The following is a 17,599-nucleotide window of genomic DNA, read 5'->3' on the forward strand; positions in this document are numbered from 1 at the left end:
TTGCACTTGGGTCATGATTTCCTACTTTTCTCCCAAACCACAGAGGACAGAACTTGCTGTTGGCTAAAAACAAAAGAAGGCTCTCGGGGGATCGCGTGAAGGGCTGGAAGCCCTCCCCTTCTAGCCAGGTCTATAAAATGAGACTGTGGACTGGCAACGCCGTACCAGGCCTCCTCCCTCCATTGTAGTGGTGGCAGTGTGGCCACGGGATGCACCGAAATGCATTGCAGCTGCAGACGGTGCCTGGGGACACGAACAGTCTCAAAGGAGATGTATGAAGAGGGCGATGGCATTAAACAGCCCAGCACGAAGCGAGAACCCTTCACCCTTGTTGTGTGAAGCAGCTTTGCGGGCACGACCACAAGTCGTGAGGGATCACACTGCGAGCCACGTGCGGTCGGGAGTCACGCTGGGCTTTCGTGATCCCCGGGGCCCGTCGCAAGGCGGCGAGAGGGGCGCTCCCCTCGCCTCAGCTCGGCCGTGGGGGCGAGGGGGCAGCCCCGCGACCCCCGCCCGAGCCAGGAGCGCCCGGGGCAGGTGCCTCGGGATGTGCCGGGCCCGTGGAGGCGGCGCCCGACGGCGCCCGCAGGGGTCGCTCGCGGGGAGGCAACGGCGGGGACCGGGGCTGGGCCGGGCCGGGCCGGGCAGGGGTGGGCGGGCGGCGGGGGCCGTGCCGGGGGCGGCGGGGCCGGGGCGGGGGCCGGGCGGCGCGCAGGGCTCGGCGGAGGAGCGGCGGCTGTAACTCGACACCGGGGCGAGAGGCCGAGCGGAGCTTCGGCGGCGGCAGCAGCAGGAGCAGGAGCAGGAGGAGGAGGAGGAGGAGGAGGAGGAGGAGGAGGAGGAGAGGAGCCCCGGGAGCGGGATGGTGGCCACCTCCTTCCCCTCCCCTTAGCCGCCGCGCCGGGTTCTGCCGGGGGCGGCGGGCGATGGGCACGGGACGGGCGCCCTGAGCCGCCGGCAACTTTCCCCGCCGCGGGCAGCCGGAGCCGAGCAGGCGGATGGAGGATGCGCCTTCCCCGGCGGGCTGCGTGAGCCGGCGGCGGCCGAGGGGAGGAGGATGAAGAAGAAGCAGCAGCAGCAGCACGGCGGCGCCGGGGGCTGCCCGGACACCCGGCCCCCCGCGGCGGCGGCGGCGGCCGCCGGAGGGGGCCCGGGCCCGGGCGGGGGCTGGAGGCGGCGGCGGCCGCTGTCGCTGCTGCCCTTCCTCTCGCTGCGCGACTACGGCTTCTGCATGGCCGCCCTGCTGCTCTTCTGCCTGGGCTCCCTCTTCTACCAGCTCAACGGGGGGCCCCCGCACTTTCTGCTGGACCTGCGGCACTATCTGGGTAAGCGCGGCCGGGCGCGCCGGGGACTTGTTGCGCCTCGGGGATGGGGTGGGATGGGATGGGATGGGGCGCCCCGCGTCGCTTCGCCCCCAGGGGCAGAGCCGCAGCCCCGCAGCGATTTGGGTTGCGGTGCCCTCCGTGTCTGCCCCGCTGGAGGCTGCTTCCCTGCCCCGCGGAGGAGCTGGGGGGAGTGCGTTGTGCAAGTGCCGCGCCGCGGCGGGGCTGAACCGCACGGGGAAGGGGAACGGAGGGCTTCGCCTCACGGGGAGGTTGGTGCGGAGCCGTTTCGGTACCGGCTTTTACCACCTTAGCTCCTCGTGGCTGCGAAGGCAAGCTGTCAGCATTAAGCACTGCAAAAGGGCAACCCCTCAGAGACAGCAGCACTAGGTTGCAAAGTAGAGCGCAGTACTTGTGGCTCAGAAAAACAAGCTGAAAGCTGTATGCGTGCGTATGTGTTTTGTGAACATCCTAGGAGCACATCTCAGTGCGTGTACGTGTGTTACTTTTCTTTAAAGGAAAGCTATCCCGTATCCTCAGTTAAAAGATAAGAGGACAAAGCCGGGCTCTTCTGGAAGGCACGCAGCAGTGGGACAAGAGGCAACAGACAAAGTTGCAGCAAGGGAAGTGCCAATGAGATGTTAGGGAAAGAAATTTCAACACGAGGGTGGTCAGATGTCAGAACAGGCTACCCAGGGAGGTCCGGCCATCCTTGCAGGCACTCAGAGCTCAGCTGGACAAGGTTCCGAGCAGCCCACTTCGAGTTGTCCCTGTTTTGTGGGGTGGGGGGGAGGACCAGGTGGACAGAAATCCTGTCCGGTTCATAGTCTGAGTCTACTGTAGCTGGAGAAAAAGGTCAATGAAAATTCAAGTGAGAACAGAAGAAGAAACTCTTTGAACGTTACTTCACAAATGCACCAGCATATTGCCTTTGCCAAAGTATTGCCAATTGGATTTTACTGACTCTTTTTCTTCATGTAATGTTAGTTATTAAGATATTCCTCCACTGAAGGACAAGTTTTCCACCAAGGCGGAAGCAGGTTTTGCTTACAACTGATTGACTTCTTAATTGGATCAAGTACAGATATCTCTGTTTCAAAGCAAAGTTCATGCCAATTTTTTAATTTTAATCTTCACTAAGGATGAGTCTTGCTTGGCTGGTGTGAATAGAGAATAGGGAATAGATAGAGGTACACGGGGTTAGACAGTATCTCATTTTATGGCCTTTTGACTGCTCTTGAGGGATCCAGGAAATAAAACTGGGTTCGGATGCTTGAACCACCATAGCCGGTAGCTGTCTCTGCTGGAAAGTCTTCTGAGGCCTGGAGATTAAAAGCTTGGAAGACGCTGGATCTGGGTGAATGGGTGGTGATTGTTTTTGTGAGGTGCTCAGCAGGTGCCAAGGAGCCTTTGTTGTACGCGCCTAAACGTGATGAGCTCCTGGGGAAGGAGTGCGGTGTTCTTTGAAAACGGGGGTGGTTGTTTTTGTTGTGTGGTCACTTTTTTTTTTTTTTTATTTTTAATGTTGGCTTCCCTCAGGAGGAAAGTGGACAGATCTATTCATATCTCACCATTAGCAAACTTCTGCACTTGTTAGCCTAGGAGTTTCCTCCTTGTGCACAGGTCAGCTGGGACATTGAGGATGAGGACTTGCCTCACGCCCTGCAGCAGGCTGGTGCCTGGGTCTGAAGCAGGGTCCTTGTGGACTGAGCCCTGGTACCCAACAAGCAAACTGCACCACTGCTGGTGAATGGAGCGTGTTCTGCCTCAACGTAAATGTGCTTGTTTGAATGGTATTTTCTACAGGTATTTTACCCTTGCTGGTGTACAGTGCCATTTGGGCTGTCACCCTATGGATGACATTGTTAAAGAGTTTTTATATATCTAGTGTACATTTTCCAAGAACAGTGCCATACTCCTTGATTTGTCCAACTGGTAAGGTTTGCAAATTGTGAACGCTTTTTTGTAACCAGGTAGTCTTGTTGCCTTCCAGGGGACTGACAAGTGTTTGGAGTAATAGGCAGTGGACACCTGGCCGTGCTAATGACCAAAGCCCTACATATGTGCATGGTGCTTTGTAAAACAGCTTGACTAGTCAAGTCTCATGACGTTAAAGAAAATCAAACTTTTTCTTTCCCCTGAAGCCACAGATCCAGTGAACAAGCAACTCTTTCCTTCCAGTCCTTCCAAGCCACAGTTTATGGTGTGAAAATTTAAATCCCCAATCAGACAGACAGCTAGTTTGCAAACCATGTTTCCAGTGTGTGAATTTTGCAGCCGCCCTTATTGCATTTATAGCTACAAGAACCAAGAGGCACTAGACCAAAGGGAAAACTTATTTCTCAGTTTAATTACTCTGCGGCCTCCATAGCGTGAGGGGGGCCGTCTTGTCCGGCTTTGCTTTTTTATTTGCATTTCAGGTTTCAGTGTGTTGTTCCTGGTTAGTTATGATACTCTGGAAGGAATGCTTGGATGTTTTTTTTTACTTCAGAACTTGAAAGAAAGTTCACAAGTAACAGCACAAGACTTCAATGGCAATCAGGATGGAAATCACACCTGTGTTGGGCAGGTGTGTGCTTTAAAGGAAATCTAGGTGGTGAGAGAACTGCGAGGCTGAACAGCTTTCATTTAGTTCTTAGGCCTGCAGCATACTCTGTGGAGGAGGAATAAGTTTGTTTTCAAAGGAGTCAAGTGTGAAGATTTGCTAATTCTCTCAACTTTCCTTTGGTGAGGCAGGGGACAGGTTTGGGGGGGCAGATGACTGTATTTTTAGAATATTCAGACTACTAGTAACTATTTTTCCTCCTGGACCAGATTCTCTGGTGTTTTGTCCGTATTTGTCTCCTTTTTTGTTTGCTTGCTCTACTAATCGGGGAGAATCAGTTGGAAAAATGTTGTGGTGTCTTGTAGGGGGGAGAAAGTAGCTCTATTCAGTATTTCCACTTTGCGTTGCCATCTCTTCTCTTTTGCAGAGCTCTGGAAGGGTCATATGGGGAAAATGGGAGGAGATCTGTAGATATGAGGCTATGCTTTTTTTTTTTTTTTTAATCCTGTTCCGAATTCAAGCTCATAATAGATCTAATAGGAATAAAGGTCTGTGGAATGCTGTTGGTTTCCGCTGTCCGTTCTGGCTGTGGTTCACAAGAACAGGGCTCAAGTTTCACGCTGTAGTCAGGCCATCAGGATAGATGTAGAGCACTGGTTTGCAGCATGTAATCTGTGGGGGCGCGGGTATTAGTCAGCTATTTCTAAAGAATCTGTGGAAGATACTTCATAAAAGCATGCCTGTTGCCAGTGGGCTTAAATTTGCTGTGTGGGGGCACATATCAGTCCTGGACCATCTATGAGCTTCAAAAAATAAGAAAGCTTAAAAGCTGCCAGGCTTTTCAGTAATGCACTGGAGTATTGGGATTTACACAACATCTATGAGATCTTGCTTGTTGCTTCTGCCAAGGTAACCCTGGCTCGCTAACCAAAACACAGTTCCAGCACTTGGAGGAAGTGAGGAGGATCTTCTGCAAGATGTGTAGGACAGAGCTCATAAATCTTGGGCAGACCCGTGGCATCTGGGGAAGGCACTGGGGACCCCTTTCCCTTGGAACAGCAGTGGCTTTACGTTGCTGTAGTCTTTCCTGCTTTGGCTTGTGATAAAGACGTGCTTCAAAACACAGAAACGGGTATTTCCAAGGGCTGCTAGCAACCCTCTAATGGCCAATAAAAAAAAATAAATCTTTTGATCTTCAGTATTTGCAGTGTGAAGTTGTTGTTGTTGTTCGTGTCAATTAAATCATTTCCCCTGTTGAACTCCCCGGGAGACTGCCAACAAGTGCACTGCTTGATGTCAGGGGTTTGATTGCATGTGGAAATTGCCTGCGCTGTGCTTCCTATGCAAGACAAAAGACTGAAGTGGCCAGTTGTGCTGAAACAGGCTCTAAATTGCTCCCCACTCTCACTCTTCATTCCGCTGGAAGCTCTCAAGTGTTTTGGCCAGGAGATGTGCTCCGTAGGCTTAAAGTTGTCACAACAAGGGTGACTGTTTATTTTGGACGCACGGGAGAATCCAGCCATAATTCTGTCAGGTGAAGGCAGCAGAAAGAAATCTTTCAGGGGAAGCTGTAGCAGAAATCTTCAAACTATTTTAAACTAAATGCAAAGCGAAGAATTTTCATTGAGGTAGTATGAATTGGTTTTATTTCAGTACAGTGTGGCTGTTGATTTTTTCTTTTGTATTTTTTTCTGGTGTTTTTCAGGGCAAGCTTTCCTAAGAGTGAAAGCACCTAGCATGCTCCGTTTTAGGTAGACAGCATGTTATTTTATCGTTGGGTGTTTTTTTTTTTTTTTTTTTTTTTTTTTTTTTGTTTGTTTTTTTGTGTTTTTTTTGTTTTTTTTTTTTTTTTTTTTTTGTTTGTTTCTTAATGGCCAAAAAGTTGGCTCATCCAGTTTTGTTTTGCACTTGGATCATCAATATTGTTTTCCACAAACTTGCTGGTTTTGAAGACCTGTCAGATGTGTGAGTAGGAAAAATACATTCAAGGAAAGATAGCCTCCACTATGGATGAAGTCAATATGGTGATACACAGTATCTGCTTCTTAAATGAATATGCTTTTAACAAGGCCCTGGTTATGTTCCTATTGACATTTTTTTTCCCCTCATCATTTCAAGAACATGTGGTGTTCTCAAAAGAGCTCTTCTGTACTTTTAAGCATTTTGATTTTTGTCTGGCTTTTCAGTGGACTGTTTAAGAATACATTACACTTGAAATTTATTACATGTTAAAATTCATTAACATTACAAGGAACTGAAATGTCAGCTTCGAAGTTGCTTCTTAAAGCCTTGAAAAGAAAGATTCTGAACCAAAATGACAAGTCTGTAGCTGTATCTTTCCTCACTGACTTTTCTGTTCTCTTTGGACTTCCTAATTTTGCTATGGAGAATGTGGTACATATTTTCTTTTGAGGTGTTTGGACTTCAATATATGTTGCTAAATCCTCATGCTATAAGCAAGCTATTTTGGAATATAAAAGATGTGCCTCATCTCCAATAAACTTTTGTTAAAAGGCTTCAAGACTTGCTCATCATTCACCACTTGTCCAGTTGTAAGATCAACAGAGCTCTAGCTAACACATGATGCTGTCAAGGAATACTCTAAGCAGATACAGAATGTCCCTTTTTTTTATGACTGACTCAAGCCTTTTCCTTTCAGAAAGATGAAGTGGTCACTGCACTATGTTACCACAGAATCACAGAACATTATCCTGCTTGGCCATGAAACACTTCATATAGCAAAAGTGTTTAAACTTGCCTGAAAGTGTGATGCTGATATTCTAAATATATTTGGAAAATTGGATGATATTCATTCAGAGGTACATTTTCTGCTTTACCAAGTCAAAAGTCAGCATGGCAATCAGGTATTGTGTGTGTGCAGCTGTGTACATTTTTCTGCTTCATCTTGGCAGCTTTGCCTGTGACCTTGAAAAGATTAATTCAGTTCCTGATGAGAGGGAATATTATTACAACTTTTTTCAAAATTTATATATATACACATATATTTCTAACTTGAGATTATATGATACAGACCTAGGTGTATACACCTGTGAGAAGATGAGTCCACTGGGTAAATGGGATGCTAGAGTTTGACTTGGGGGAGTGGGGAAGGCTTCAGTTCTTGTCTGTGACAGAGTTCATATGACTTTGAACAAGTTGTACATTAATTCCATCTTATTTTAATCCCTTTTGCCCAAAGGACATAAAGAAGATAAACATGTAATAGAATATTATATTCTCCGTACAGTGATGGTAGGCATAGAAATACTTAAAGAAGAAAGATACTTGTGATTTTGGCCATTTATGAAAGTGTTAAGGGAGGCAGAGTGTTGGAAGGGAGATCCTATGTAGTCTGAGGCAGTCAGCAGTCCAGCTACTTTATTCCTATTAAGGGTATTGCTACTGTTCATTAACACAGTCTCTGTGCAGTTTTACTTTAGGAGTTATTGTTATAATTGATAGCCACGGTCTCATCAAAGGGCATCAGTTTCTAACAGTTCTGCACGTACGTCTTCATAGCAAAGACTTCATGCCCAAGGGAATGCAGTCAGATCGCGTACTTCTTGTTTCCGTTTGTGCTGCATAGACTTCATTTGCAAAAACAAAAGTAAAACCACATTTTCGTGAAGCATCATTCACTTCCAGTGAATGGCAAGCATTTTGTGCTCTGTCAGGGAATGCTCAGCCAAAAGAATGGTGGCTGTCACAGGAAGAAAAAAAGGTGATTGATGGAGTAGTTCTTCTATTTTCATATGAAATTAAGGAGGAAGAAAATTGCTTTTGCTTAGGGCTTGGCAAAAAATGATAAGCATTAAAGGATGTTGGAAAGCAGACTCTAACAACAGTAACTCGTACAAAAGCTTCAACACATAGTGCATTGTGGGAAGGATAAAGGCTATTTAAAAAAAAAAAAAAAAAAAAAAAAAAAAAAAAAAAGTTAAATGGTTTGAGATTAACATCTATGCTAGCTCTACCACACTGATTCCTGATAAAACTATTCTGAAGTCAGTAGCACATGTCAGAATCATCAGTGACAGTAAGTGGAGTTTTTTCATTTGTTACTTAAGTGCAGGTCTAGCTTGTCAAAATTTCTGGAACATAGGATAGAAGTACAATGTAGAGCTTTGATTTTTGGTGGGAACGCTCTGTAAAATAGTTGAACAGGTCAGCTTTGGTCCTAGGACAGTTCTGGCACAAAAGCCTGAAGGAGTAAAAAGAAAAAGAACATCACTTTTTTTTTTTTTTTTTTTTCCTTTCTCTCTCTTTTTTTATGGTATGCTGTTCTATCCCTTGTTTCCAGCTAGTAATTGAATCTTTCTCCTACCTCTTCTTATGATTGTGTCATTTAATATATATATTAGTCACAAAAGAGAGTTTCTAATCTCTTCTGTGGGTAGCAAGAAACTGAAATTACTGGAACTGCTTGAGTGGTATTTTTATAATATTAGCCTTTTTTTTTTTTTTTTTTTTTTTTTTCCAGACATAAATTTGGGGCACCTAAGAGGAACAGAGCCCTTCTTCCTGGGTTATCTTAGCTTTGAGGGGAAGTACTTACATGTTAACTTCTGACTTCAGTAACTCATTCAAGAAGAGTTTCCAGTAGCTATTTTGGTTTTGTAGCTGTTTCTGTAAGCAAAGACAAGGTTTGTAGATGAGATGTAAGAATTCACTTTTTTTTTTTTCTTCCAATCCAAGATTTAAAAAAAAAAAGTCTGTTTATCCTTTTTTTGGAAGTTGTGACTGTGCACCTGCTGCTGACCCCCTGCAAGTGCTGTTCCAAATTGCAGCGCTGTGAAAGGAAGCCCTGTGTTTTAATGGTGTTATGAAGCACAGCCAGCGGAGCGAATAGCTGCTTTCTCTGTTCATCTGACTTTGGTGAACACACTCAAGAAAATAAACTACCACGTTGTTACTCAGGACAGATAATTTTTAAGGACATGTTTGCAGCCATTTCAAATTTGTTTGTCTTTCATGAAGGATTGGGTGCTTGGGGGAGGTCCCCATGCTCACTGCTCTGCGTTGTTTTACTTCTGGAGTAGTGGGATCAGGATCCAGGGCTTACAAGGGTCCAGAACCTGATCATTTGAACCATGGGGGCATGAAAGGGATGAGACTCATTTTGAAATGCATGAGAATTGTGTGCCTGTTTGTGTCTTGCTTTAGGACTCATGCGCCAGACTTTATCTCCTGAGTTAGGTATCTACCCTCAGCTAGTTATCTCCTCTCTAATCGTTAAGGGGCAAGAGCTGCTTCCAGATCATTACAGCTTGTGATAGATGTGTAATACAAGTAGGATCGGTTATTTTCAGACAGGTCAGTCATAGCATGTTGCCATTAAGGTGAAAGGGAGCACCAGGCTCGAGTACCCCGCTGCTGTCTCAGCCACTGCTGCCTTTCCCTGGGCAGTGGAGTTTCTTGTCTCCAACACCTCATCTGACCAATGCAGCAGTGGCTCAAAAGCGTAAGCTAAAAGCTTGGTTGTTGGCTGGTTTGTTTGTTTTATTTTTGTTTTGTTTTTTAACTTTTGAGTGAAAGCCATGGAAAATGATGACACATGACTTTTCACCAAAAGTTTCCCCATCTTTATTGGTGAGCAGGCAAGTAGATTTTCAAACATAGCTTATGTTTATATATCAAGGCATTTGTTTTTCTTTGTTTTAGGATCTGTGTTAGGGGATGTTTGGAGAATGGAGGGTGGATAGGAAGTGGAGAGCAATAATTTGTCTGAAATTTATTTTACTCTCTTGCTCTTCAGAGCTGGAATGAGGGAAGCAGATCTTGTTGTGTGGAAAATAGATGTTTGGCTTTAAGTGTGGAAGCACGATTATTAGGTCTGTATTAGGGTTTATGAGTACTAGTGCTTCAGAAACGGATGTTTGGATGCTTGCCAAAGCTTCCTTTCTGTCACGCTTAATGATTCAGAGTGGAAGTTTGTCATGAAACTGGCATGGAGATCATGGAGCCCTTGACAATTTGGGTACTCAGAGGTAGGTTTTAGTGCTCCCACTCCTGAGCATGTTGACTTGAAGGAGAACCAACCATCCACTTGGCCAGTAGAGGTTTTTAATGTGTCAGCCCCAGATGCGTTGTGAATACATAACATAGTATTCATAGGAGGTCACCAAACTGCTAGCATATTACGGATCTTTGAGATGAGCAGCCAGTGGCCAGATCAAAAGCTGCTAATCAAGGGGTTTGACTCATCATTTCAATTTTTTTCCCCTATTTGGAAAGTCTGTTGTTTTTCCAGATAGACTAGTAATTACCTATTCAGAATATGAAATTGTACAGCTTTGCTCCATGGCAATTTCATTTTTCAACTTCAATTTCCATTCTCAATTTGTGTTGAAAACAACATGAGACCTGCAGGGACTGGGACGGCTGAGGAGATCTGAAAAGAAAGCAAGTCTGATGATACCGTTTCAGAAGGTGTTTGAGATCTTGTCTCCCAGTATACCAGTTCCAGCTTCAATTTCAAATGACACGATAATTTTGTGAAATGAATGCTTACACTAATTGATTAGTATTATTATCGCTTCATCTCACAGCAAATAAAGCTTTAGTATGGCCAATTTTTCCCACTTATTTTTATCAGAAAGGAGATAAATATAGTATTGGTCTTTTTTTTTTTTTTTTCTTCTGGTCTCATTTCCTCATTTTTTCATTGCCTTGTAAGATGTGGCCATCTCTGTTTCCCTCTGCTTCTGTTGTATTTACGGGTAGTGGCCCAGTCCCCTGGTTAATCATTTCCTGTACAACACCAGACCGTATTTAGCAGCTGGTGGCTTCCAGAGTGGCTTCTCTTCCCTTGGTGGCTTTCTTCCCTCTCTTGTGTGTCCTACATCTAGCAAAGAGATCTGAATCTATGTTGAAAATCAGAAGTAAGGATCTTGGGAGAAGTGTCCCACAAGTATCCCGTACCTTTGCGTTCTTAAAAAGCAAAGAAAAATGCAAACAAGATTTTTCAAAATACACAGAAAGGTTGTAGAGCTGAGATATTTGTAGGCCTCTTCTGAAGTTTGATGAGACTACAGATGGAAATGGCATTTTGGACAGTAGTGTTCCAAGAAGAGGTTAAGTGGAAGAGAACTGCTTGGGGGAAGAGGGGACGGAAAGGTGTCTTTGATGATCAGAAAAAGTTGCATGAGGTTTAGACCGAGTGTGGCTTGTCCTTAAGGCCCTGACTTCTCCTTTCAAAGGTTTCCTCTGAAGCCATCGGGGAGCGGCAGAGGTCACTCCCAAGAGCAGTAGGGCTGCCTGTGTCTTCATGACAGCCAAGTCCTTGACTTCTGAAGTTTGATGGCAAGAATCTGGGTCGTTGTGGCATTTATTCTTAAAACCATGGGTTGATGACTACTGGAGATGAGGGGGAGGGAGAGGAGACTGGAAGCCCCACTAGCAAGATTTTTAGGTTGAGAGAGCAGTTCATGTCAGTGGGTCATGGAAACCTCAGTGCTTAGGATGCCTAGAAATAGACTGCATAAAACACTGGAAAAATAACACCACAGGGGATATTCGTCACCGCTTGATGGGTGGATTTGATAATACGGTATGCGTATTTCTCCCAAAGTCTCACAGTTCCATGAGAGGGGTGTGTGACAAGGGTTGTGATATAATCTAAAACATTGTAGCAGATATTGTAAGGCAAAGGCTGTGAAATTGCTGACGTCTTAGTTCCTTTCTTATCTGCAGCTGATTGTTCTTTCCTACCAGAACTTCCCATACAAATGTACAGATTTCTTTTGTGTTGCCCACTGGGAGATAACACAATGAGTAAATTATTTAGAACAGCAAAATAGCAGTGCCTAAACTTTAGCACTTGTGGTTCTTTGTGATTTTTTTTGTCTTTTTTTTTTTTTTTTTCCACTTGTGTCATTTTGGTCATCACTGCATCCATGCAACAGGCTGATAGAGGCACAGCAGTACATATAATAATGAATAATAGATAAGCTAATGTATTGGCTACCATTACCAAGGGGCACAGAGGTAGGTGAGACTGAGAGTTAGCTGCAACCTGAGGATGTGTTGCCCCTTACTGGCTGAGGAAACATTGAAACCAGAGGTAACTTGGGAAGAAAGACAAGTCTGTTTTATGAAAATCAAGGTGTAGCCTCACCTTCTGGACAAGGGAAGGTGATATGGGAATGTGAGAGGGAAGTCCTTTGCAAAATACAGGCTTCCTTGGAAGTCTTTTTCAGCACATATATGAGGGAGAAAGGAATCCAAGTAAGGAATCCAAGGTGCTTGCATATTGCCTTTTTGGTGCTGATTTATTTCTTAAATCACTTTTGAACTGATAAACAGCCTTGTTCTATTAATCTTGTTGCATCCCCCCTCTAGTTTTGAATCTTATCTAATCAATGAGGCAAACTTTGGGAAAGCTCTGGGATTCTTTATAGCTCAGCAGTCACCTACTTTCTGCGCTGTGCTACATGGAAACAGCTGACGGCTTCATTTTTTTTCCCTGGAATGTTTTGGTTATGAATGTTGGAAGCTGAAAGATTCTAAAGTTGCGTGCAGTCTTTCACCTTCTGACCCCAGCTCCAGCAGAGCTGAGGCTGGCAGTAGCTGGATCTCATTACTGGGGTGAGGTGTTCAGTGACTCGCATGCAGTAAGTTCACTGTGTAAGCTGTGATACCGTTGCTGGCATTGCCACTCTCCTTTTCACTCCTCTAGCTCTAGAATAAGGCATGTCAGGCTGGAGTGTGAGCAGGCAGCAGCAGTGGAGGGTCCGATGGTTTTTACCTGGCAGGGATCCCAGTGGGCTGCCTGTTCCAGTGTGCTGTGGTGCTGGGCTTGGTGAGGGCGCACACACTGCCCGTGCTTTGGGCATGAGGGAAGTAAGATTCAGTGAGATGTTACTGAGGGTTATAAAGCTTGGAGGGGCTGTTGAACCCCAACTGGCCCCGAGATAAGAGCTGCCCCTGTTTAGTGGATTTGTTTGTACTACCCCTGATCTGTAGGGAGAGATGTTTGTCTGGAGCTATTGCATCAGTGATAAACTTATTTCTTAAAAATGAAAAAATCTTGGAATTTCCTGCTTGGTGTCATAGACCAAGAAGTCATTCAGCTTTTGCAAGGGAGCTGCTGACTGTCTTCCTCTCTTCCCCTTCTATCTCTGATTACAGACCAGAGGGTACATCTTTCTGTTTTTTATCTTCATATGACAGTTTCCATCCAACACTTCAAAGAGGAAAGTAAATATTAACACCTTTTATTTAAGGCACACAGAGGGGCTTTGTAACTTGCTTGGTGTTGTTTGCTTGGTGAATAGAAGTATCAGAAATAGATCCACAATTTCCTGGACTCAGAAGGACAGGGATTTGCCTGGAAATGCATACAGCATGTCTAATGAAACACTGATGCTTAACAAAACAGCAGCCCTTCTGCTTGCCTTTTTCACAGCACTTATCTGGCTCGCCTGGTTGGGGTGATTTAAGTTTATGCAGCCTGTGGGGAGCATATCTGCACAATGCTCCTGAAAGGCAATGGAGTTACTCGTTTTTGTTTGTTTGTTTTGGTTTTCTTTGGTGGGGCTTTTTAAGGTTCAGAAGAGAGTGAAACCAAGTCTGACCAGGTTGGATGAGGCCCTGGGCAACCTGATCTAGTGGGTGGCACCCCTGCCCATGGCAGAGGGCTTGGAACTGGATACGGTCCCTTCCCACCCAAGCTGTTCTGATCCTGTGAAGTCTGACAGACTGTGGAGTAGCTTTTACAGAGCCACTGCCCTATGTACATATAGTAACTTGTATTTTCCTTTCTGCAAGCAGCCACTTTTTAGTCTTCACTCAACCTGTTCCCATCAACAGGAGAAGCCTGCTTCTGCAGAGCCATACGTAAGACTTGAGTCTCTCAAAAGAAAAGCAAAGTGTGTGGGAAGAAGTGATAACTGGGAGGGGGAAAAGTGGGGTGAGAGAAGGACAGGTTGCTGGGTGAATCTTTCCTGATTTAAGCTAGAACAGAGCACCTCTTACTGTGTTCTTCTTAAAATGAGTGAGCAGGAGACAGGAATAGCAGTGGGGGAGCAGATAAGCAATAAACGGTGTGTTATGGAGCCTCTTCCCACTGAAAAGGTAATTGGCCTATTTCTTGTTGCCTTCTGCAGCTGTCTTCATCACCTCTGTGTAATTTGTTCACCAAAGCCCCTACTGTCATGGGAAAAATTGTATTTGTGGCATGGGTAGATGTTAAAACAGCTGCTTTTGTAGCCAGCAGAGTTTAAAAGCTGTATATTCAGCTTTAGAAACACTTCCTTATCTGTGCTGAAAACAGAAATGTTTTTACTACAAAGGATCTCATAATGTGAGGGAGTCGATGAGTTTCATGCAAGCTTCATCTGTTTAGGCCCTGTGGCTACAATTGGTTAAAATTTTACATTCACAAATTGCCTTAATTCACAGGTAATTACTGCATGGTATGAGGAAAAGAGACCAGGGAATTTATTTTCTCATTCTATCAGAATCGTTACCATGTAACAAACAAAACAAAACAGCAATATTAAAAAAAAATAAGGCAGAAGAATTGAGTGGTTTATGTGGTAGTTTTTTGCTTTTATGTGATTACATTTTGGCTAACAAAGTATGAACGTTCTCCATTTTCATGCATAGTACTCTGAATCCTAATTCAAACTTGAAATTTCATTCCTGTAACAAATAAATGTGGTGATCGTGAGCTATTTTTTATGTGTATATGTTCAACATCAAGGAAAATAAGAGACCCACAGTGCTTCGATATGTAGTTAAGTTTGAGTTAGAAGTGGCAGGTTTAGCTGTTCAGTTGTAGTATGGCTCTGGTTCAAAGGATTTCCTTACTCCTACTCTATAAATAACATCATAAGTAAGGTTTACACTCTTTTCTTTCTCCAAGAAAAAAGAAGCATGGATGTTTGTAGGCTGTTTGCACTCCTGATCCTTGACTGCACAGGGTCCTGCCTACTGACCAAGCATTACTAATCTCTTTTATTTGTTTTGGTAGCATGCTAGGGCAGTGAATGCTTGCTGGATTGCAGACCCAAGGATTTGGAATCCATGTGACTGGATAGATTTATTAGTGCATACCTGTATGCGTTTGGTCATATCTCACAGAGGCTTACAATGCTGTGCAGGTCACATGTATTGTCTAGAAAATGTTCCTGTTCAACTTGGAAAGAAAGTTGGATGGAAGAACAAGGAGGAGGAAAAGTGTAAGCATTTTTCCTCATTCCTTCCTTTGCCATGTTTTTGGGCACTTATAACAAAATGATGTTAGTACTAATGTATGGCTAAATGCGTTCTGCCTCCCGCAGCTGTAATTCTTTGTTAACCACAAAGAACAGTTTATATAAAGTACAAATTTGCGAAATGCTCTTTTGTGTGCTTTTGAATGCATCGCAATTTCTTTGACCAAAAAAAAATTTTGCTTCACCAGCTTAAAAGTCCTGTAAAGTAAAGGAGTTTAGAATGGGAAAGTGTGTGTTAAGCAACTAAAAAGCCAGAGCTTGCATTAATAGTCCTTATGTGAATTATACCAATTTCAGTGCGTCTGAGACACAAATGCTAAGTTACTGCTGAGAACTACAGTTCAGTAGGGCCTGATGTTTATTTTCTTTAACTAGAAATAACATAAAGTGTGTGACCAAACTGGGTTTATTGTACTGGCGTATATTGAAATTTCTTAGAATTTACATTTCATTATTTAATATTATTGTATTTATGTAACTTTATCTTCAGTTTGTTTTATTTGGAGTTCAGTCTGTAGTGTCACATGTTCATTTTTTAGGAGGAGGATCTGCTAGATTTTTCTTCAGTGGTAGTTTTTTTTTTCCTGCATGTTTTTGAGTACAGAGATAGTGCAGAGTTTAGGCGCTGGGTTACAGGACTTACATTAATAGAAAGAAAATGTAATGTGATTATGGAAAAAACAGCATCAATTGTGTGTGTGTGTATAAAAAGAGAAATTATATCCTTTGTTACACACAGTTTAATCAATATGAAAAAGATGCAGAGTTAAAGCACATACTAAACAGTGCATTACTTCTTTGCCTTGCTACGCAGAGGTCAGTATGTGTGTCCTCCCTCTAATTTACAATTGAATTAGGAATGGCTGTAAGGAATTAAAACATCTACCATTGGATCTCCTTTACTCTTGAGATACAGATGGGAAACTGAGGTTCTGCTCCTGAATAAGGTGGGGCCCTGGTGACAAAGGACATTCCACTTAAACATAACAGAACATTTTTTACGTCTGGATGGTCAAGCACTGGCATAGGTTGCCTCGAGATATTCCAAAGCAGTCCCTGAGCTCCCTGCTCCAGCTGACCCTGCCCTGAACAGGTGGGCTGGAGTAGATGACCTCCCGAGGTGCCTTTCCACCTCTGCTATGCTGTGCAAAGCTGACTGCACGTTCTGTCCTACCAGAAATTTGGTTAAGAGTAGGAGGGAAAAGTCAGCTCTAGCGTGAAGTGTGAAGGAAATGTTTCTTCTCTTGCGCTAGGAAATGAAAGGACATAGAAAAAGCAGTCATCATACTACTTTGTATTTCCAACTGTAGATGAGATCTCATAAAATAAAGCCTTTGAATGCTGTGAGAACAGAACCCAGAAGCCAGTTTTTCACTGTTTGTTGTGCTGTACTTGATGTGGAGCTGTTTTGAGTCTAGAGTGCACATGCATTGAGGGTGATCGATGTGGCAGATGTGTTGCTGATTGGGTGCAGATTTAGGAGTAGGGCCTACGTCCAGGCTTCAGTTGCAGCCTAAAGGAGATGGATATGTCAAAATTGCACGTCACATTCACAAATCACTTCTATAGCTTGAATATTTCTTCTGGAGTCTGAACTTTAGTAATGAACTTGCTCTTAAGTTTTACGCAGTTAAATATCCAGTTGGACTTGAGCCTAGGAGTCAAAATAAAATTATTTAGACCTACAATTTATTGTAGCAGAAAACATTTTAGAAGTACAGTTTGATTAGCTTCTGCATGTATTCTGCAAAGTTAAGCTCTCCCAAAACAACAACAAAATCCTAGAGAACATATATGTCTGAGGGAGAGAGAATGGATGGGAAGTTCAAGAGAGGATGTAAACATGATTATGGTGGGAAGGGATTGCTCCTGAGTGATTCCAGCTACCGTTTTACCCTTTTCAGCACAATCCTTTTTTCTCATTTTCATCTCATTCTGTGTGTTTTTTCCTCTTAGGTCAGTAGGAGAGCGATTTCTTAGAACAAAGAAGTAGAACAGTAAATCCATTGTGCCTCTAGGATGTATTAACTTTAAACGATATGATGCTTCCGTCTCTTCGCCAAAGTTAGATAAAATCAAGCCTGCTTGTTTTTGTTACTCTGACTCCAGTGTGATTCTGTCTTGAAATAAATTGGACAGTGCCTTTGCAAGTGAAAAATATTGAAGCAGATTTGTTTCAGTGAAACTGATACCTCTGGCAGGTTGGATCTAATTCAGATTGGTGTTCCAAGGATGGGAGACTTGAAGTTTGAGGAGCCCCAAAAAAAACAAAATAAAAAATTTCAATTATAGTTTAATTTTAAAGAAATTATAGCAAGCTTAGCTTAAAATTACTTGTGGATTGAGAGAGGAATTGCTATTGTGTTAATTTATTTTCTGAGATTAGCAGTAATATTCTGAGATTTCCTTTAGCACACACAAGACATTCATATTTGGCACTGGCAAGCATTCCTATCTGAAGGAATTTTGCCTTTTTTTTTTTTTTTTTTTTTTTTTCCTCTTTTTCTCCAGTA

General features: G+C 43.6%; 1 protein-coding gene across 2 annotated transcripts in view; it reads left to right on the forward strand.

Moving 5' to 3' along the window:
* The first annotated feature begins 830 nt into the window (after positions 1-830).
* The window catches only part of UST (uronyl 2-sulfotransferase), a 160,626-nt gene continuing 143,857 nt past the window's right edge, over positions 831-17,599 (forward strand). For both annotated transcript variants that reach the window (XM_032184696.1, XM_032184695.1), the window contains exon 1: positions 831-1,325. In XM_032184696.1, coding sequence (XP_032040587.1) covers positions 1,058-1,325 — 268 coding nt within the window. In that variant the 5' untranslated portion in view covers positions 831-1,057. The remainder of the gene's footprint in view (positions 1,326-17,599) is intronic.

The sequence above is a fragment of the Aythya fuligula genome, chromosome 3 (genome assembly GCF_009819795.1).
Source record: "Aythya fuligula isolate bAytFul2 chromosome 3, bAytFul2.pri, whole genome shotgun sequence".
In the NCBI taxonomy this organism is placed as follows: domain Eukaryota; kingdom Metazoa; phylum Chordata; class Aves; order Anseriformes; family Anatidae; genus Aythya; species Aythya fuligula.